Source organism: Phaethon aethereus, assembly GCF_964289735.1.
Source record: "Phaethon aethereus genome assembly, chromosome: 21".
NCBI classification, from domain to species: domain Eukaryota; kingdom Metazoa; phylum Chordata; class Aves; order Phaethontiformes; family Phaethontidae; genus Phaethon; species Phaethon aethereus.
Genome location: NC_138597.1, coordinates 6,776,873 through 6,798,303, shown reverse-complemented (window position 1 = coordinate 6,798,303; position 21,431 = coordinate 6,776,873). Strand labels below are relative to the sequence as shown.

The window sequence follows — 21,431 nt, the reverse complement described above, 5'->3', positions numbered from 1 at the left end:
CTGTCTCTGGTCTGGAGAGGCAAACCAAGGCGGTTTGAACTTTAACTGGTCTCGGAGTGTATACACATGAAGGATGTATGTAGATTTTCCTTTGTGAAGCAGTGTTTGGAGTTTAAGAATTTACTGCTTCTTTCTATGCTGTTTGTCACTCTTTTCAGTAACTGGATACCAATCATTGTGGGACACAGTGAAGTGGGTTATATAAACACAGTTAAATGTCTCAGTACAGGCCTTAGGAACTAGTTAATGTAATTTAACAGTCGTTCCCTTGAGCAAAGACTGCTGAAAATTCAGTCATTGCTTGATGTTGTTGCTGTGTCTCGGCACTGCTGTCAAGGCTGGTGTTACAAGCACGCAAAGGAGAAGAGCAGTGTGTCAGGTCTTCTGTGGTTAAGGGTACTGCAGTGTATCGGCTGTTTGTCTTGGTGCCAGTCAAGCAACTACTGGCATAGTTCAGTTCTTGTATGAAGGGCTCAAAGCAGAAGTTGTAAATCTGACCCAGCTTTCTGTGTTCTGGCCTCTGTGATAGGGCAACCTGTTCCTCACATTGCAGTATTCCGGGGCTTTTAGTTGCATTCTAGGCTCTTTTGCCGGCACTGCCCTAAGCTCCCACATATTCAGTCTTTGTCATTATTATCCTTTTGTTAAGATAGCTGCTACTAAGACCTTGCTTACAAATCATAGGACAGAGTAAATACTGTTTTCTAGATTGTCTTCTGAGACTTGAGCTTGAAGTAAAACCATATGAGGAGACAAAGATCAGAAAACCACTGAAGGCAACAGAATAAATCCCCTCTCAAGCAGACAGCTGGATGAGTGTCAAACAAAGGAAGGAACAGCTGGATCAAGTAAAGCACAAGGAAAATTAATTCCATCCCTAGGGGGAGGGAGAAAGATTGTTTCACGAGCCCAGAGCTGTGTGGGACCAACTTTACCCTGTAAAACTTTTACATCAAAGTCAGGGGCAGATCAGAAGGTCCCGGGGGAGGGGAAAGAGAAGAGTGGGTGTTCGTCGTCGTAATTGTGCAGAAAGCGTTAAGGAGAGGAAGGAGGTGGAGTGCGAATGTAGGGGGAGAGCGGAGTGGGGAGGTGGTGAATTGGAAGTTGGAGGTGGAGTAATTCTGCAGAATATGAGCTGCTGTCCACAGCTTTCTGGATGTAAATTGATGAGGTCATAGTGTTTTCCAGTTACCAAAAAAAAAAAAAAAAAGTTAAAAAAAAAAAGTCTTCAACTTGTTTTTCAAGAGAGACGAAAACACGGAGAAGCTGAAGAAATGGAGCAACTAGCAAAACTCCTTCTGTGGCAGATCTTGCTTCAGCAAAGTAAGCTACTAGCTGATCGGCATGATGTTACTTGTTTTTATTTCAAATGCAGAGGACAGGGCTGGAGTTTAGCTAGAAGATTTTGAACTGTTAACTTTGTAAGATTTTTTTCAGATTCCTAAGTTAGCTGTGTTTTTGTCTGTGAGGGGAGAGAATCATGGATTTCTTATGCTATTTATAGAGGAAAGGCGAGAGAATGGAGAAATGTTTGAAGTTGTTTAAACGATATTCCATTCAGCATGTTTGTACAATCTGTTTTTTTCTATCAGTTACCTTGATCAGCAAATTCAAAAAACAGTGAGCTTGAATGTGAGTACAGTAAAGCTTGCATAGTTAGATTTACATGATCCAAGGTTATTTTATACTTTTGAAGAGGCAGAAACAGCTGGTGCATGTGTTCAGGATGGAGGAAGAAATTAGTGTTTTGTGGTGTTGTTTTTTTTTCTGTTGGCATAAAGACAGACATAGGAATTCACTTTTGTGTAAGGTGCGAGAAAGGGGTGAGGACAAGTCTGATGAGCTTACAATGACAGAATGGCTGGTACCTTTTCTTTGAACGCAGAGTCTTCTGTAAGAGCTGAAAGCAGATTCAGGGTCCTGACAGCCTCACCCCAAGCTGAACAGAGAAACCCCAGTAAGGCTTGGATGGCAGGAAAAGATCTGAGGATTAATTGTGAAACCCCAGCAAATCCACACTTGCAACACTTCGGGCTCTAAGGCAGACACCTATGAGCAAGGATGAACTACAGCTCTAAGAACAATATGGAGAGACTTCATTCAGGGTGCTGACAGTAGGAAGTGAGGAGCACAAGGTTTTTGGGGACTGGTGACTTTCTGAACTTCACATCTCTGTTGATGAAAGGCTGTGGCTAGCCACCTGGGTCTCTCAAAATTCCTCAGTATGTAGATGGAGTAAGCTGAAGAGTTCTTATTTTGGTCCCTAATTAATCTAGTTTCCATGTCACCACATCATTCCCAGTTTTGCAATGCCTCAAGGCAAGGTTTAGGAATCAGCAACATACGGTATCAGTCACAGGGACAGAGGGGTTAAAGTGGCTCGGAAAACTAGTGTGTGTGGGTGGGTTAAGTCTGGAGAAGGAAGAGAGGCCACATACTGTATTTCAGAAGCACCAACCAGTCCAGCTACTCTCCTGTGTGGTTTAGCATGTTGGCAGAGCTTGGGGAGCACCCAGGGCAGGAATAGCAGGTTGGGTTGCTACAGAGCAGTGGGGGAGCTGCATAGAGGTAACTATCCCACCTAAGGACAGATCATCTCTGACAGACTTTTTTCAGGTGTGTTTTGGAGAGGTAACTGTCCGTATGACAGCCCACCCTGATGTTTGAGTGCTATGCCCACACAAATCAGGTTATAACATAATGAGAGAAGATAGGAAGGGGAGAAGAGAGGAAATCTGTGCTGTTCCATATTTGCTGAAATGAGCCCTTCTGAACAGGAACCACACCCTCAAGTGTTAATGTCTTGCAGGGAGGACCAGCACTGTGTTTGGAATGGCTCTACAAACTATTCTGTGGGCCTAGAGCCAACATGAAGTACACAAAGCAGAGAAGGGTTTATAAAGCTGAGATAATATCTGAAATGACTCTGAGAAAGTTAGGGCAAATCTGTGAGGGGTCCTGATTGTTCAGTGGCCGAGACAGCAACTGGTTTCTTGTACAGACAGAAGGCTTCTTCCTTTCTGCCAAGGCAGCACATTCTTGCTTTTTGACGACTTATGGGCATGTTCCTACCTGCAGTGAGGTGTTGGAATTGTTGGGACTGGACGGGTGGTTAAGGGCTCTCTAGTCCTGATGTCCTTTTTGAAAACAGAAGATTCTGCTATTAAGAAAGTTGTCCCAGGAAGCCTTTAAAAATAAACAAACATAGAGACCTAGATAAAAGCCCAGTTCAAAGCCTGGCTTGACCATCAGTTGGCTTTGTAAGGGAAACCTTGTTTTACTGAAAAGCTTGGTCTTGCAGTCTCAGGCCAGTAGGGGCAGGTGGTGAATGGAAGATGTCTAGGTGGGACTGTATTGCTCACTCGTTCCCTCCTTTGCCTCTTTGAGATTGGCCCAGGTGTTATTCCTGGTTACTGGTCAGTGAGTTTAAAAAAATGGTTACCGAAGAGAGCTGAGGTGATTTGTGTAGCTGTCACCGTGATGTTACTGCATCATAAGCCATTATGGCCTCTTAGATGCTGGCTCCTGAAGAGCCACTGCCGTTCTCCAAAAGTATTTGGAAATAGCTTGGTAGCACAGGCTGCTGTTTTTGCAATAATTGTGCAACGGCTCTACAGAGGCCATTAAATCCCCTGCATAGACAATAGGATTTATGGGAGAAATGAGGAGTCTGACACATACAGATTTTGTGAAGAACATGTCCTTTCTCTAGGACTAGACCATCCTCTGTGCCCCTAATGTAAAGGTGGTGTCACTTCCTTTTTCAAAATAAAAAAGAGGCTGAGACAGACCTGTGCAAAGGAATAATGAGCTGAGCTTACTCAGGCAAGCAGAGTGTCAACCTCACAGACTGTTGTTTCAACCCACACACCTGGTGGGTTATGACACTCATTTCTCCAGTGACTTCTTAATTTGTTTTCTTCCCTGCCCACCACTGCATTCTGGACTTCAGTGATGCATATTGCCTTGTGAGGCACCGTTCCAGGCAGCTTATTCTCACTCGGCTGACACCAATGGCAAGGCTCTTCCTGAGTTCAGCAGAAGCACTGCAGGTAGAGCTGGTAGTATCATGTCCCGTGTAGCATGTATGCCACTTGGCACTCAGGCTATCACTTCTGGTGTTTGCAGTTTCCTTTTCTGCTCTGGTAGTCTTTCATCCTCCAGTATGAGGCAGGAACTTAGTGGTTTCATTAGCACATGCATCTACCTGTGAAGCAGACCTTCTGCCAGCAGCTATCTCTAGGAGGAGAGAAATGGTGGTATTGTTCAGGCAAGACTCAAGGGACAGTTTTCTGTTTGAACTTCTCCAAGGACGCTGCCCAGAGAGCTCTGAGTATGTAAGATGTCTTTCAGAGCCTGAGGCTTTTACTTGTAGTTTGCCTGCAGTTTTTGTGGCTTAATTCTTCACTTGAAAAGTGGAATGGGATTCAAGAAGTAAGAGCTGTCTCTGCCTTTTACAAGGGATTAGGAAATGCTTTTGCAGGCTGTTTTAATCTTCCTGCATTGTGGGACCAGAGCAGAATACCTTTGGAATCCTGCTGAAAGGCATGCTGAGTATGCATAGAACATGTCAGGGGATAGCATATAAATGTCTTTTTGTTGTTTTTTTGTGGGTGCATCACACAGAGAGAGGTCAAAGTGGTTATCCATTACATGGAGTTTGAAATTTTAAAACGAAAGCTATGGTGAGTTCTTGTGACAACTCTTAAGGTATTGGTGGTTTCGAAGCTCCAGGTCCTGGAGTCCTGTGATTACAAAAAAATGAGCTTACTAGGTACATGAATACTCCTTGATTTTACAGTTGCAGATTGGGAAATGTGACTCACCAAAATAGCTGCTTCTAGTTTACCCCAATCCTGTAGTTCATAAGTTGTCAACTTTGCTGAGTTATGGGTGTCTCTCTGCTGTTTTTCAGTATCTATCATGTTGTACAAACAATAAATTTAAAAAGCATGGCTGGGGGCCATGTTATGTTTGCTCTGCTTGTCTCACATAGCAGAGTTAGGTCTCATAGCAGAGCGGGGAGACTGAAAAGAGAAAAAGGCTTATTCCTTCTTTAGCTACTGCTCTATGTCCAGGTTATTGAAGGTCAGTTGTTTTAAATTCCATTTTCTCCAGGCATACAAGAGATCAGAGACATTCCAGATTCCTTAGATTTCTAAGTGATCTCATTTACAGCCATCTCAAATAAGCTTGAGTCTTGTCCATGACCACGTAAGTGTGCAGATTTCCAGCATTGCTGGGGAATCGGAACAATCAGTTCTTCTTTGCTTTGAGGAGTTCCCATGTCTCTTGTAAAGACTTGTGCTTTGTTTCTCTTCTAGAACTTTGCTTATTGGCTGCTGTGCCACTGTCTTTTTAATATTTGCACCTACCACTTTGGCTGAGACTGTGAATGATACCCTAGGGCACGCTTCAGACCCAAAGCTTCTGTCCAGAATTTCTGTGTGTATGTATGTGTGTGCACAGACCAGCACTGAAAAGACCTTTTTCTTCCATGTCTCGACTCTGTGCTGAACTCCAACACCACTACTTATCCATGCTTTTCTTTTGGATGGGTTTTGTTCTAGTGCATGTCACTGTACCCTGGGCCATTCAGCTTTATGTCACAACACTCAGCAAGTCAAAATAGCAGAATGGTAAAATGCAGGCAAGGCATCAACAGCCTCTCCCCTTTTCCCAACAGGAAGCAAGATCTCCTGTTCACTGAGGGGCAGACCTAGAAAAACCCTGGAGTGTAATTGTCAAGTAAGCAAGAGTGCTCCTGCCCTGATTCCTAGGGACCTGCTTAGGAGAAGCTTTGACAGTGGAGGGAAACAGAAGCTGTCAAAACCCACAAGACATAAGCTTTTCTTATCAAAAAGCTGTTATATTATGGACAACTTCTCCACTTCCTTGTTTTACAGCGAGTTGTGTTTGGAAGTGTGCTGGAGCGTGCTGAGTGTAGCTGCTGGCAGTGCTTCAGCAGCCTAGCCTGGCAAAAGGCCCCTGTGGGTAGGATAGAGAGTTGGGATCTGGGTAGTCCTTACAATGCCAGTAGGGCCAGCTAAAAGATACAAAACTAGGGGTTAGTGCTATTGTTAGTTTAGGGCTGCGACACGCTGCTGAGCAGAGCATATTGGAAGGCTCAGGTGGATACTTTTGTCAGTTGTTAGATTCATGATGCTGCATTTGGGCTCAATGTTTTTTACATTAACTTGCAAGAGGAAAGGAGGAAAGTAAATGCATTCCTGTTGCTGAGCCAGGAGAGGATGTTTTGTAGCACCAAATCAATTTGCTGTTAATGAGCAGTAATGCAAGACTCTGTGCAGCCCGCCAGCTCACAGACACCACTCCCGAGCACACAAGTCACTGTTCATGTTGTGATAACTGTGATGTTCCCTTGTCACAGTGCAAACACCACCAGTTCAGACGCATGGCGTTGCTTTGTCACGGTGATACAAGTAGATGCTGTCGTGCAGAGAGCTGGCTTTCCTGACCCAAGTGAGACTGATTTCTCCTGGAGAAGACTGATTTGGTGCTGTAAAAGAGCTTTGCATCATTCCTTTGTTGTCCTGAGCTATATCTAAGTCCTGGCTGCCAGAGGCAGAAGCTGGCAGCTTATCATATTCTACCATCAGGCATTTTGCAGCCTATTAGGAGAGACCAACAAATGCTGTAATTATAATGTCTTGTGTATGATGTTTCTTTCTTATATCCAGAGCAGTACAGACTTTGTCTAAGATTTTTTTTTTCTTTGTGATGCTGAGATTATAAATGTAGAAAAAATAACTTACATTTGGAGTGTCTTTGAACTGGCAGTTCAATCAACAGTGCTGCTCATTTTTGCTCTCTGGTGTCACTGCCCAGTGTTTTGTGATAGGGAAGGGAAAGGAAACAGAGTTTATTCTCAGCCTATGCACTGGGGGTGTGGTTAAAATAGCCCCAGTCTGGAGTTAATTTACTTTCTTTTGAAATGCATAAAATTCCAGGGCTGAAAAAAAATACAGCCTTTGTCTGGAGGACATTATGCCGATGACATTAGCAGGACAAAACATCTAATGATCTTGCTGGAACCCACTTGGGCTTGACTGGTTAGAGAGATGAATGATGTCATTGTGTTGGGAATCTGAATTGTGCTCTCAAAGCATGGTGCCAGGAGACCTCCTAGACCTCTCCTACGCAAAAAGCAGGAGGGACTGGACCAGAGAAAACAAAGGCATTAGTTAATTTCTTGCAAAGTTTTTCCTGCATAGATCTGAGTCACGTGAGTTGGGGAGAATTGCAGTTGCATACAGAGCCTTACAGTGTTAACTGTGCAGACCAGGAATGTGAGCAGGAATGACTCTGGAGGGCATGCCCTCCAGAATCTTGATAACAGTGTGTGTCACGAGTGTGAAGTGAAACAGCCAAGTCACATCGCTCCTCATTTGACAGGTAGGCTCAGCTTCCTGCAGAGTTACAGAATTCCCTCAATGCATCAATCCCACCATGAATTTTACAGGAGTTTCATTTTGAGTCCTGGAGATGAAAGTCATCTTTTGGCCTTCAATCTAGAGCATCAGCAATGTGGATCCTCTTCGCTCTACTTGGGCAGCTCTGACCCCCAGCAAATGAGCTGGGATCAGCTATGTTTCCAAGTCTACACAGGCCTTTGCTTTAGCATAGGAAGTTGACTGAGATGTGGGTGTCTGCTGGGAAAGAGATGGAAATCAGACTGTCACATTTCATTTCACAATGGTCAAACACCACAAAAATGGACATGGCTTTCACTGGTCACATCTGGGTGCTTTGCTCTGGTGAGACCTCACCTGCAGTACTGTGTCCAGCTCTGGAGCCCTCTGCACAGGAAAGACATCGACCTGTTGGAGCAGGTCCAGAGGAGGCCACAAAATGATCAGAGGGATGGAATGTGTCTTCTATAAGGATAGTCTGAAAGAATTGGTGTTGTTCAGCCTGCAGAAGAGAAGGCTCTGGGGCAACCTTCTTGCAACCTTTCAGTACTTAAAGGGGGCTCATAAGAAAGACAGGGACAGACTTTAGCAGGGCCTGTTGCAACAGGACAAGGGATAATGGTTTTATACTAAAAGAGGGTAGATTCAGACTAGATATAAGGAGGAAATTTTTCACAATGAGGGTGGTGAAACACTGGCACAGGTGGCCCAGAGAGGTGGTAGGTGCCTCATCCCTGGACACATTCAAGGTCAGGTTGGATGGGGCTCTGAGCAACCTGATCTAGTTGAAGATGTCCCTGCTCACTGCAGGGGGGTTGGACTAGATGACCTTGAAATATCCCTTCCAACCCAAACTATTCTATGATTCTATGAACTGTTCTTGCCCTACTATTTCTGCTGGTGCCTTGTTATTTATGCAGGGCTGATACCAGATCCTAAGATAAAACTGGTGCCTCCCTTCCCCCTGCCCACTCCTGCTTCCTTGGGTTCTTGTTTTTGTCTTACAGAACATTTGTTAAATAGTTTGCTCTTGAGCACAAGAGGCCTTTGAGACAGTTTTGGCGGGTGACGCATTGACAGATACCTTTGGTGTAATGTTTGAATAGCATGGTGGAAAAAACTGTGGCTATAGATGGTATGGAATAAAGACATGGGCTGTATGAAATTCAGCTGCAGGCTAAGCATATCCCACATTGTGCTTGAGCTTAAGTTTGTTGGGTCAGGCACTGTCTTTTGCTGTAAGTGTACAGTGTTTGCTGCAACAGGGACCAACCAAGGTCTGAGCCTCTGGGCTTAACCACAGTACACATGTTAAGTATATTGACAGAGAAGGGAGGAATAGATGGAATAATAACAGAGGAGGTGGCTGCTGACTATATTTGTAGTTTTTTCTTCCTTTTGTTGTCAGTAACATTCTTTTTTTTTCTGCTTTGACAGGTTCTGTTTGTTTATATTCAGGTGAGTGACATCTTTGTAATCTGCCTGTTTTCATGATCATGGGTAGAAATGAGAGGGACTCTTGATTCCATGCAATGGGGTTTCATCACTAACTTCTGTAGGCATGAACCGTGCGTCCCATGAACTAGTGTCTCTAAACTTTGTTTAAACTAGGGGTTAGGATTAGGAAGGATGGATAGGACAAGTCAAATCTGCGATCCTAATAACAGCCATCATAGACATCTCTTTCACTAAATGAAATCAGTGTATTTAAGTGGCTTTCTATTGTATTTCTCTATGAGAGAGCTCTGTTGGTCTTGAAACTTTCTTTTGGGTGGAAGGTGTGCAGAGATTCTAGGACAGCTCTGAGTCCTGCTCTAGTGTCTTTTTCACATGCCATTGATCTGGTAACTCTGTTTTTTGTTCTTTGCTCCTGGCTCTCAGTACCAGCTGATGCCTCAAACCCAGACAGTGTTGTAGTGTCAGTGTTAAATATCAGTGCTACATTGGGGTCACAGGCTGTCCTGCCCTGCAAGAGTTACCGCATGGTGTGGACCCAGGATCGTCTGAATGACCGCCAGCGTGTAGTCCACTGGGATGTGTACAGCACCTACTATGGAGATAACAAGATGGAGAGGCTATGTGACATGTACTCAGCTGGAGATCAGCGTGTATACAGCTCCTACAACCAAGGGAGGATATTCATGCCCCAGAATGCATTTGCAGATGGCAACTTCTCCTTGGTCATAAAAGGTACTAAAGACCATCTTTTCTCGATATTCTATCTGCAGAATGGAGGATTCATGACTAAATTAACCTTGTGTTTTTCAGTGAAAATGGCTAATTTACAGAGCATTGTCTATAAATAAATAAATATCAGTCTAATGAGGTTAATGAGGTTCTCTGAAGTACTGTCAATAGTGTTTTATTTCCCTTTAAACCAGTCCCATCTTAAAAGAGAATTGGTAACAACTCATTGCCTGAAAGTCACTTGGACCTTTGACTGCATTTTAGTTCCTGAACTATAAGCCCAAGATTGTAATTCTTCCTATGCCTACTTTTAGCTAAACTTAAATCAGCTTTCTCTTTCCATCTGCTAATACCAATATGTTCCACACAAGAGCAAATAAACTGAACAAATTATTATATTAGGTGAGATGATGATTCTCTCTTTAGCCCACCCTGGTGATAAGGATGGGTTACAACTACATTTTTTATATATATATATATTTTGCATCCATACAAGCATTTGGGAAAGAGTATGAATGACAACAGTAATCATTGTCTCAGCATAAAACATTCATCTTCCCCTCTCTTCTCTGTTGTACTAGATGTTGCAGAGAGTGATGAAGGCACATATTCTTGTAATCTTCACCATCACTACTGCCACTTATATGAAACTGTGAAAATCCAACTAGCTATCACCAAGAAAGGTAGGTGTGGCAGACAGCTTGGTGTTTGTTTCAGCAAGGGACCTGGTCTGGAAACTGCAGTCCAGTGGCCGCCAGGACTCTGTTGAATTCACCGTGGGGCTTGTATGCGGATTCATGGTAGGCCTTGCATGCTGTTCTGCTAGTGTCAGAGAAGAGCAGCGTGGATGCAGGGTTTTGCTCATGTCTTCTCAGTTGCAGGTTCAGGGCACAGATGCCAGAAGAGGTCTGGAAAGTATCAGGAGACAGTGGTGCTCACTATGCTGTTTGCTATCAGATTCCCTGAGTTTCAGTAACTTTATTCAATGCGTGTATTTATAAACCTCTCTCTCTTTCTTGGCATGTGCCAAACAATGCATGGAGCCTCTTAAGTGTTTACTCCAGGCAGCCCAATTAGCTAACTGTCCTGTTACTGTTTCAGCAGTAGAACGTCCCTAGTAACGATCCATCATCAGTCAGGTTAGCCACAAAGATCTAACTCCAGCTCTAAAAGCAAACTTCTAAGTGCTGTTGGCAACTGCAGTGTGTGCCACCCACGCCACACATGCATTACTACAGTGTCATTTAAATTGATCTTTGTATAATGCACAAGTGAAGCTACTGGGGCTGATTTTTCTGGGAAGCTGTTGAAGGACTGATGGGATAGTAGAGACATCTCTTCTGCAGTTGTTCTCACACCTTCTATGCAATAAAAACACCCAGCCAGGCCTGTGAGCCCCAGTCTGCTCATCTGTGTTTTGCTGCTTCTGTTATTCCTTTTCAAGAACAAAATACAAAACAGTGTTTCTTGAATTCCTCTAGTAATTAGGGCATTTCTGGGTAGAAAAGCATTTCCTGCTTGGGGAATTGGGATACAGCATATTGAAGATGAAATCTGTTGTTCTTGTTCCATTCTTAGTCTGTAGAGAGAATATACTTCCTCTGAAGCGAGAGATTAACTTTCAGTTATAAGGAAAAGAAAGTGGTCCTGAATGCACTGACCTAGGATGTAGAAGGTAAAGGTGCATTTATTTACGAACTGCTGAAGTAAGTGTGAACATGGCACACTATGTCTACGGCATTTCAAGATCTTTGGAAGGTATATGTTATAGGATTGCAGGGTCTGAAAGCAATCTTAGGTGTGCCTGTGTGTCCTTAAGCATAGGACAAGTATGTAAAGATGCACATACCAAGTTTGCACAACTTATATTGTCTCCTCCACAGCTGAAGATGCAAACCAGTACTGGGATGGGGAAAAGCCTGTGATTGTTGCCCTAGAAGGCAGCACAGTGATGCTCCCCTGTGTGAACCGTAACCACATCTGGACTGAGCGGCACAGTGAAGAGGAACAACAAGTGGTCCACTGGGACAGGCAGCCCCCAGGGGTTCCTCATGACCGTGCTGACCGCCTCATTGATCTGTATGCCTCTGGCGAGCGCCGTTCTTACGGACCTCTCTTCATTCGTCAAAAGATGAATATCACTGACACGGCCTTTGCCCTGGGTGACTTTTCCCTGCGGATTTCAGAGCTGGAAAGTGCAGATGAAGGCACTTACTCCTGCCACCTGCACCATCACTACTGTGGCCTGCATGAGCGCAGGATCTACCAAGTCTTTGTGACGGAGCCAGTGAGAGAGAAGAAGGTGGTGAACCTCACAACTCACAACGTTGCCCCAGCCATAGGTAGGTGGCCTCTGGAAACAGTTCTCCTGATTGAGGAACAGGTAAGTATCTACAGTTGCACCTTGGGCTCTAAAGGGCTCACTAAGCCACAGGACAGGAATATGACATGTTACTCCCTCCTTATGAACTCAGGAGGCGTTTGCTCCAAATACCAAAATGTCCTTGCCTTTTCTGTCCCTCCACAGTGGTCTGCAGGGATCACTTAGTGCCAGCAGGAAGGAGCATGGTCAAGACAAACCTGTGCTCTGCAGAAGTACTATGGACACCACTGATGTTAAGGTGCCACTTAGAGCAACACTGAGGTTTCCTCTGTGAAGTTTTCTCACATTTGAGCCAGGGGCTATTCCTGCCTCTAGGGTTAGAAGAGTAGATGAGGTCTTGCGTCCCTTGCTACTAGTCGATGGCTCTAGTGTATGGGCTTGGTTGTTTCTGAGCTATTTCCATTACATTGGTACACCTGCAGCTGCACGCTTAGCAATACCGGGGAGGATCCTGTACAGCTGCTTTAATGCTTTGCTGCACCAAAAGTGGAGTGTCCCACCCATGAGGGTTAATTACCCTGCTTGCAGTGCTGTAGTGACATCATGTCCAGCTTCTGTTTTCTTTGCTCCTGGGCAATTCTGCAGCCTGTTCTGCTCTGTAATGCTGACATGCCCCAAGGCAAACAGCTGTTTCTCTAACCGGCTCCATTTCCTGATTGCTTTTATGGATCTAGAGAAGGTGTGAGGCAGGGATCAATTCTGCTCTGCCTTTGCTATTACAACATGCCACTATTCTCACCAGTGTTACTCTCTCCTTTGCACGGGGTTTAGGTGATGCAAAGTGCCTGACTGTGCGGAATCAAGCATCAGGAATTTTCCTCCACCCTTCAGCTTTTCTTTTTTTGTCTTAAACCAATTTTCACATTTTCCACTGCAGTGAACTATCATCTGACAGCCTGTCCAAACTCAAAACCATCATGCTTAGTTCAGGCAGAAAAATAAAATTAAAATCCCAATTTTAGTATTTTTTTAAGTCTTTTGGGTATAGTTCCTTATTAACATTTTAAAATATTCATTTTAATATTTTATATTAAATTTATATATTTAATAGTTAATATTTATTGGCTGCTTAATACATAATTTTGACATGCTTCATACATTTTTAAATACTCTTCTCTAACAATTGGCTTTTTCAAGTCATAGAAAACTAATCCTTCCCCCTGGGCCTAAGGTTGGTGTCCAGAAAACCCAGGCAGTACTAAAGAGAGGTGGCTGTTGGGGCTGAGCTGACATGGAGGCCAGGACATACAAATATCAATCTCCCTGCCCGCAGCCCTTTTGTTGCCCTTGAGCCCTATCCAGATCACATTGTGCACATGGAAACTAGATCTTTTTTTCAGAATTGCCCACCCAGGAATTTATTCCTCTCTTTCCTGATGTTGTCCTCGTTGTTGCTGAATAGTTACCCACCTGCTCAAAAGTGAGACAGAACCTACAGGTAATTTAACCTGCCAAGGATGTCTTAGTTTGGCAGTAGTGCCCTCAGTGCTAGAGGAACTTGCCTTCATAACAAAGGCCATTTCCACTGTCAAAAAGAACAGCCTTAGATGAGCTTTGTCCCCTAGGGGCAGTGAATGCTCAGCTGGTCTGAGAGCACTACACACAAAAATGTGCTGAGTTGATGGGAATGTGAAAGAAGCTGAGACATCCGGAGTGCGTTTTTCAAACCACTGCTGATGAGGAGCCTGCTGGGACATGCCCTATTTGTGTGTAGCAGGAAAGGCTGAAATATTGCCCCATTCCATGAAAAATGGTATAGAACTCTTCTGGGGATATAACGTAAAGCCCAAATGAAACATCAGGACATAACAAAAGCAAAGCAATGAGCTTTTTCAGCAAGCAGCTATAGTTTCTGGCATATCGCCAAAGCCTGGAGCCATTTCCACACAGGAAACTTCATCCTGTTTTGAATATAAGCATAAGCTCAATTCTGCTCTCAGTCTCAGCAGTATAAATGTGGTGTATGTCTGCTAATTCAGTGCATTTTTGCTCTGCGTTTGCTTTAGAGCAAGTGATTGAAGAATGGCATCTGTTGTGTCTCATGCTTATTGCTGAACTATTCTCAATCCTTTGCCAGCCTCGAAAAGAAATGGGCCACATACCCAGCATTTGCAAGCTCTCTTGGTAGAAAGCTCTCCATTTTACCCAGCAGAAGAATCTGACCCTTGACACTTTGGTAAAGTAATGTAAAGGCACCTCTGTTCTAACTTTTTTTTTCGCCACTGTTGAAACTTATTTAGTAGTAGTTAAACCAGATCACGTGAGTGAATTGGAGGCAGATGGGCATAGCATGTTGAGGCATACTGTAAGATCAGATCTCGGGTACAGAATAAACCTTCATCACCTCAGCTTAAATTCTGATATAACACTAGGATGAGGAGAGTCTATATTACCTTGGTGATACTATTCTAGGTGCTGCCATTCATCTACTGGGTGCAATTTAATCAACAGTTACTTTGTGCCTCAGTTTCCCCAATTATAAATTGGAATATATTCTACTGCCTTCCTGGTGATGCATTTTGAAGTCCACTAGTGATGCTTTGTCAAAACACTAGTATGACAAGTATTTTTAGTATTACTTGATTGACTAAGCCAAGGACACCCAAAGTTATTGAATCTCTGTTTCCACTGTTTGTTGTTACAGAGACCTCTCCAATGTTAACTGAAGTTTAACTCCACTCCTACATTATCTTGCAGTATTGTGGGAAAGCCAAAAGCCAGGAATAGAATGCATTTATGTTTGCTGACTTTTGGCTCAACAGCTGCTCCAGTGGCTACCATCTCATTATGGCAGCTGCTGAAGAAGCCCTTCATGATCCAGAGATTTGTTAAAGCAGAATTGTCACGTATACTGTTTTCAGCTTTGCAAGTGGGTTTTTTGGTTTGGTATTTTTTAGCTTAGCAGTGGTGAAAAACACATGCTAGTTTTCATCACTGTAGCCAGCAAGCATACAGCATCTAGCAATGCCAGTAAAAAGTGGAGTGTTGCTGGAGTGGAGGGCTAGGCTACCAGAACAGAGCACATGCTAAAACCTCTCGATTTTCTAGGACTGCTGTTAGCATTAGCAAATTACCATTTCTGTTTTCATTTTATTTCAATCCACTATCATCTTATTTGATTTTATTGTTGGTGGGTTGGTGTTTTTAAATACTGGAAACAAGCTACCTGACAAATTGGAACCAGCCACTACACCAGCAGTTCCCAAAATGTCAAAATTTCTCCCATTAAGAACACATCTGTTAAATGCTACTGTGGCTTTTGGAATGTTTTCCCCCATCGTTCCCCTCATTCTCCCTGACTAATTTACAGGGTTAAACTCCAAAGAGGATGGTAGGCTAGAACTCCATACTGGTTCTTGCCTGGTGCTTTGTGAACGTTCCCTGTTACGGGGAGAAGGTATCACTTTCGGCTCTATTTCAAAGAGAAAGGCCTCTCCCAGTGCAGTGTATCTTATGGGTTTGCTGTCTGTGCCTGGGCTGGATTTGTCCACTCCTCTTAATATTGGAAGCAGAGAAGTCGCTTCCTCTTTATATGTGTAAAACATTGACCTATTTATTTGAGATCTAAAAAAATGTTCCACGTAAGAGTTTTGAGTTACCCTTCCCTATGCCGTGGAACTGAAATGCTGCTGCACCCACAAATGGAATGGAATCTTGGCTTTTCTTTGTGGGTTTTTATTTTATGTATTTTATTGATTTTTATTCTATTTAAAAGGAAACTAATTCTTTGGCATTGAAAATTCCTCCCACTCTGTAAATTATAACCCTTGGCAGGGAGGGACTGCTTCATACTTTAGCTGTCTGGAGCCAAAGCAGCGTGGTATGTGTGTTGTAAGGGACCCAGAGGAGGGTTGTGTTACCCTGCAGAAAGACTTGGGGCTGTCTAGTGTGGCTTCTTTCTGGACTTCTCCTCTGCAATAAACAAGAACACACTGATAGCCAGTCAGCAGCAAGGGAATATGCAACAGTCACTGTTAATGCTTCGTGCTCCTGGGAAGTATAATGCTTTTGTGAAGAGCACAGGCATCTTCTGTCTGACAAAGGTGGGGTATGCTGTAAATTACGCAGCCATTTGCCCTTTACTTCATGCAGTTCAAAAGAGTTTCTCACTGAATATGCTTTTTGGGTCCACATATGGGCCCACGTATGAAAGTGCTTTGCTTTGGATGCCAATTACAATTTTCAGCCTCTTTTCCTTTTCCTCTGCCGTCAGATCCAAATGTTGTCAGAGGCCACAATGTCATAAATGTCATCATCCCTGAGAGCCGGGTGCACTTCTTCCAGCAGCTGGGCTACATCCTGGCAACTCTGCTGCTCTTCATTGTCCTCCTCATCATCGTTGTCCTCGTCACCCGCAAGCGCCGGCAGAGAGGTAAGTGCTAGAAAAGACCAGTCCTGTAGTGTAAAAATTTCCAGGCCTTCATCTGCTGAGTTGCTCTTTTGTAAGGGAAAAGAAAATTAGAACTCCTAGATAGTTGCTCTATACAAGTGGAATTTATTTAGAGCAGAAGGCCCACATGCATCCCTTGGGAACTAAGATGTCTAAGTCCTTGCTATGTCTCCCCTGTGCTGGGTGACTCTGTGTGTAATTAGATAAATGGACACTGAGATCTTTTGGTGACTTCCACACAAATAGTTTTGGATGCCACACAAAAAACAAATACACACCAGTCTATCTTCTGGTGTGTTCTTTTGCAGTACCACCTTCATCCTTATTTATGTCTTGGGGGATTAGCACCAAGCAAAATCGGGCTATCTCCACTGACGTTAAGTGGAGTTACTTTGCAATCACAGAGGGGACAGACTCCTGGCCCTGAACTTTGAATGGAAAAGAGGAGCCTGAAATCATTACTCCTTGCAGGGTGGGGTGAGACAGGAGTGTAGTTAGCTACCTGGCATGTGGGAGGCTGATGAAAACCACCATCTGTAGCACGTGGTGGCTGCAGGCCTAAGCAATGAGCTTGGGGATGGGCAAGTACGGCACCAGCACACAAGAGATGACAGATGTGGTTAATATTTTTGTAATAAATGGGAGGTGAAAAGAAATGAAATATGGCAATTGCTGTAGTTTCCTGTGGCTTGTCATCCATAGATCTGGGAAAACCACAGGAAAGCTAGTGAGTAAAGGAAAGGGAAGCTCCTTGTCACAGTGGAACACACATGAATTCTTGTGTATTGGAGAGATTGTGAAAGTGATCATTGTAAGCATCACAATAAGAAGCACTGTGAATTAAGTACTAGGTGTTACTGTTATCACTGCTATCTGGGAGGGATTGCTTGGGCTGGATATGACTGCTCATTCTGTTTCTTCTCCCTGTTTAGGTTATGAATACAATGTGAAGAAATACGGAGAGTAAGTATAATTACAGGGTCTACTATCTATGATTAGAATACATGAAAATGAACTTATAAGCCCCAACCCCCAGCTGTAATTAAGAGCCTAAAACAGCTGAGGAACTAGTTAGCATGAGTACAGCCGTGTAAAGCGTAGGCTGTTTGATAGGGTTTAATCATAGCTTTCCACCAATTCTTTTGCAGCTTTACACTCTAGTCATTATTAGTGTAATGTATATTCCTGGGAACCCTTGCATAATGATTGCATATCAGGGAGCAACTTCCATGCTGTCAAAGTATGGAAGGAGGGAATGGTTTATAGGGCTGATTTGGCAATTGCATTTCCTCTGGTTGTACTTTGGGAACTGATTCATAGATCATGTTTTTGTGAGGTGTCATTAAGGAGTTAGTGATAAAGGAGTAATGCACAGATCTACTGTAAACCCTGCTGTGACACTGAGGCCAAGATTGTGTAGTGGGGTTCCTTTATATTTTATTATATGTTATTAAAGTGGAAGAGGTGGAGAAGTTCCAGTACAGATTGGCTCCCCATTGTTCTAAGCGCTGGACAAACACATAGGGAAAAGAGAGCCAGCTAGCCAGACATCTCCAGGTGTTAATAGAAAATACAGCAGAAAGAAGAGAGAGGAGAACCAGATTCACTAGTAAGCAGTATGATCTTGTGAAATCTCTTTGATGGATTAAGGGGCAAAGACAGGAAAAGTGCCCATGTACAGTGGCTGCCAATGATGTTATCTATCTGTCATGCTTTCTCCAGGGAAGCCGTGTAGAAACTGGAAAGGATTCTGTAAAGATTGCTGTGAAAATCAGCAGTACTTAATAGAGAATGAAATCTTCTATAGATTTTTTTTCAACTTTTCTCCAGATACATAGCAAATAAACACTGTAAATTCTCTAAAGTAGAATTAGAAAAGCTATTGTGAAAAAGTGTGAAAGGAGCCAGTTATTAAAGGATGTGACAATACCATTTTTCACTGTTATTCCTTTTTCAGGAAGGATGTAAACCTTAAAGAATTTACTGTCGACACAACAGATCTGACTCAATACAAAAGTGAAGACATCAGGCTGGGTATGCATCAACTAGCAACCATTCTCCAAACCAGGTCAAAACTCATTGTAACTGAGGATTTTCTAATGACATTTAGATGCCCATTTTGAAATTAACTGACCTCCTGATTTTAAATGGCAACTTTGAGAAGCTCAACCCACAAGTCAGTGCAAGAAGGGGGACTGCAGCTGGAGGGGGCAGTTCTAACTTCTCAGTTTAAGTAGAGGCTGCTTGATGAGGTTGGTCAATAACGAGGTGCAGCTTTTTTTGTTTCACCTGGAGTTTTTGGGCTTCTTTGGCACGCACCTGAAAGCCAAATTCAAGTGAGCACAAAACAATGTGGAATGAGATTAAGACAGCATCTAGGGAGGAGGAAATTCCTCAAATTTAAGCAGTTTATGCAGGGAAGAGGATCAACAAGACAGTTCTCTAGAATCTCCTGTCCAAGAAACTAAAAGCATCTGTCAATATGACAAATGACTATCATTATTCTACCGTACATAAAAACTAGCTCAGAGTGAGTGATCTGGAGAAAAAAATTAGATCAACGTTCTTTAGTACTAACTACTGATCTTATAATCTCTTTTGAAAGTGGGTATGAACTGTAGTTGACTAAAAGTGGGAATAAAGAGAAGTCAAGAGTAAGCCAAATTCATTGCCTCCACCTTCTATTGAAGCCAGTTTGGTTTAACTTTCCACAGTTTCACCCTCCCTGGATGTCAAATCATTTAGTGAACAGTTGGGCCTTCTATCAAGATCTGTGATAGCAATTAGGAAATAAATAAACAAATAAACTTGGGCAACATAATAGGAAGAAAAATTGCAACAAAAGTCCTCGAATACAAAAGATAGAAAATACAAAAAATACTGGAACTCATGATAACATGAAACATACCGAAAAGAGGGGAAGGAAGCTAATCTCACTGGTGATCTGTGAAAGTATTTTTGCTGGGATATGTATGACTGATTTGGGGAGCTTACAATGTTCCTGAAGATGGATGCTGCTCCTTACTAGAGCTTGAAGGTGCAGCCTTGAGTTTATTGTGCCAGTAATTGATCATGGATGTCTTGCTTGGACTTGAAGTGGATTGTCTGTAAAGCAAAATTGATCCTCTTGTCTTCACTGGGATTCCTGCAGACTTGCCATGATGCCAGGTTCATACCTGCTGCAGCTTGCCATATGTCAATGAATGGGTTGATAAACCAGGAAACAATTGAGTCTGTCCCCCTTTTTTTTTTTCCCTCTGTGCACCCTGACGAAGCTGACAAATTTAGGTCCCAAGCTTCAGAATTGCTGTAAGGGCTTCTGTAAACAAAAGGCAGATAGAAAATCTGAAGTAAAGAACAAAGGAGTTGCAGGGAGTAGGTTGCAAATCAGGACAGCAGCAAGTATAAATTCTTCTCTGTATGTCAGAGAGAGTTCCCCTGTGAGCAAATGCTTTGAATAACTGCATCAGTCACCTTCAGGTGAGCTTCACGTAGATAATCCAGAGCTTTTTGTTACATGCTAGAACAATCTGTACTACCTATGAGGAGCAGGAAACTGAAGTATGCATAGCTGATTAGTGCCAGGGGCAAAAATTAAGTCATAGCAGCTTTCCTTTTCCTGCTGGGTGGGTGAGTAACTCCATGAGTTACTCCTAGAGATCTGGAGATGCCAGGCCTAGAGTACTTCAAGTAAGGACCAATCACATGTCCGCCTTGCCTGTAAAGCTTTGTTTTCTTTTCGTGTTCTAATGGCTGTCTGAATTATACTCCTCCCTTACACAGATTACAAAAACAACATCCTGAAGGAGAAGGCTGAGCAAGCCAGAAGCTTCCCAGCAAAGAACATTGATTTAGACAAAGGTAATAATGACCTGCTTCACCCTAATTGGTGGCTATAGGAACCTTCTGGTGGGTTGAAGGAGGGAAGAGGGAAGAACACAGTTTAGCAGTGTGCTGACCAAGCCACAGCCAAATGAGGAATGATAAATATCATGTCAAATGACAGCAGGAACGGGGAGCTAGTTCCCTTTCTATCCTTTCATCATGGAGCCACAAGATACAAGTAGTGATTAGGCTTCTAAAAACTTTTGGCATAGCACAAATAGAATTTTTCTTTATTGGAAAAGAATGCCTTGCAGGACTGGAATAGTGCATTCTGTACTGTAACCTCAGAGAGAAATGTATCTCAAAAATGTCCTGGCATGGTGTTTGAGAAGAAAACATTGTGCAGAAGAGAATGTTTTGAGTTGAATCGCTTTATGGGTAATGGGCAGTCACTTACTTCGTCCAACAAAATCAAACAGCTCTCCCTCCCTAGGGGCTGAATCTCCTTTTGCTTATCCCCTATTAAACCCGAGTATTACGCCTCACTTTGTAGAGTCACACTTACGTCAAGCAGTGCTTGAAAAAGTTGTTAGTACCGTGACTCCTTTCATATGAATTTAGAATATAATAAATGTGACTGAAATGATATCAAGAAGGGAATGGTCTGGAGAGTCTGTGAGTTGCCGTAGACCTGCTGTTCTTGATGGAGTTCTCATGATATTTTTGCCTATGTTCTGCAGAGATGATCTGTGCAATAATTTATACACAGTACATCTCACTGTGGTCTTTATGAAGAGGATATTGGGGACATGGTTGACTGCAAATCGTCAGTCACTTGTCACTGTATAGCTAAGACCACGTTACAGTGTGGTGCTTTGGATGGTTTGAAATCTCTCTTCAGGTACTGACCTCCATTTCAATTTGCTTTCAGATTTCAGGAAGGAATATTGTAAATGAAGACACTCCCAAGCTGCTGGCTGGACCAGAAGCTTCAATCAAAGATAAATAAATGGAAGAGAGATGCCTTTTCTTAATATCATGTCCCTCCAGTTACCATAGATTTTTTTCACGTAGACCTTCTCCCCACTAAGCACAAGGGTGTTTGCAAATGCTTCTTGAAAGAGTTAGACTGTCTGTCTTGTGTGCACTTATGATGGGCTTGGGTTGCCTTTACTTCTTCTGTTCTCCCAGTCCTCCATTCCCCTTTTCTTGA

At 43.0% G+C, this 21,431-nt stretch overlaps 1 protein-coding gene across 1 annotated transcript; it reads left to right on the top strand.

Annotated features, from left to right (window-relative positions):
• Nucleotides 1-783: 783 nt before the first annotated feature.
• Nucleotides 784-21,175, top strand: MXRA8 (matrix remodeling associated 8; the record flags this gene model as incomplete). Its single annotated transcript, XM_082009275.1, has 10 exons — nucleotides 784-1,323; nucleotides 8,871-8,891; nucleotides 9,315-9,623; nucleotides 10,202-10,303; nucleotides 11,504-11,962; nucleotides 16,217-16,375; nucleotides 17,326-17,356; nucleotides 18,351-18,427; nucleotides 20,177-20,254; nucleotides 21,150-21,175. The coding sequence occupies exons 1-10, from the start codon at nucleotides 1,275-1,277 to the stop codon at nucleotides 21,173-21,175; spliced, it is 1,311 nt and encodes a 436-aa protein (XP_081865401.1). The 5' UTR covers nucleotides 784-1,274.
• Nucleotides 21,176-21,431: the final 256 nt, after the last annotated feature.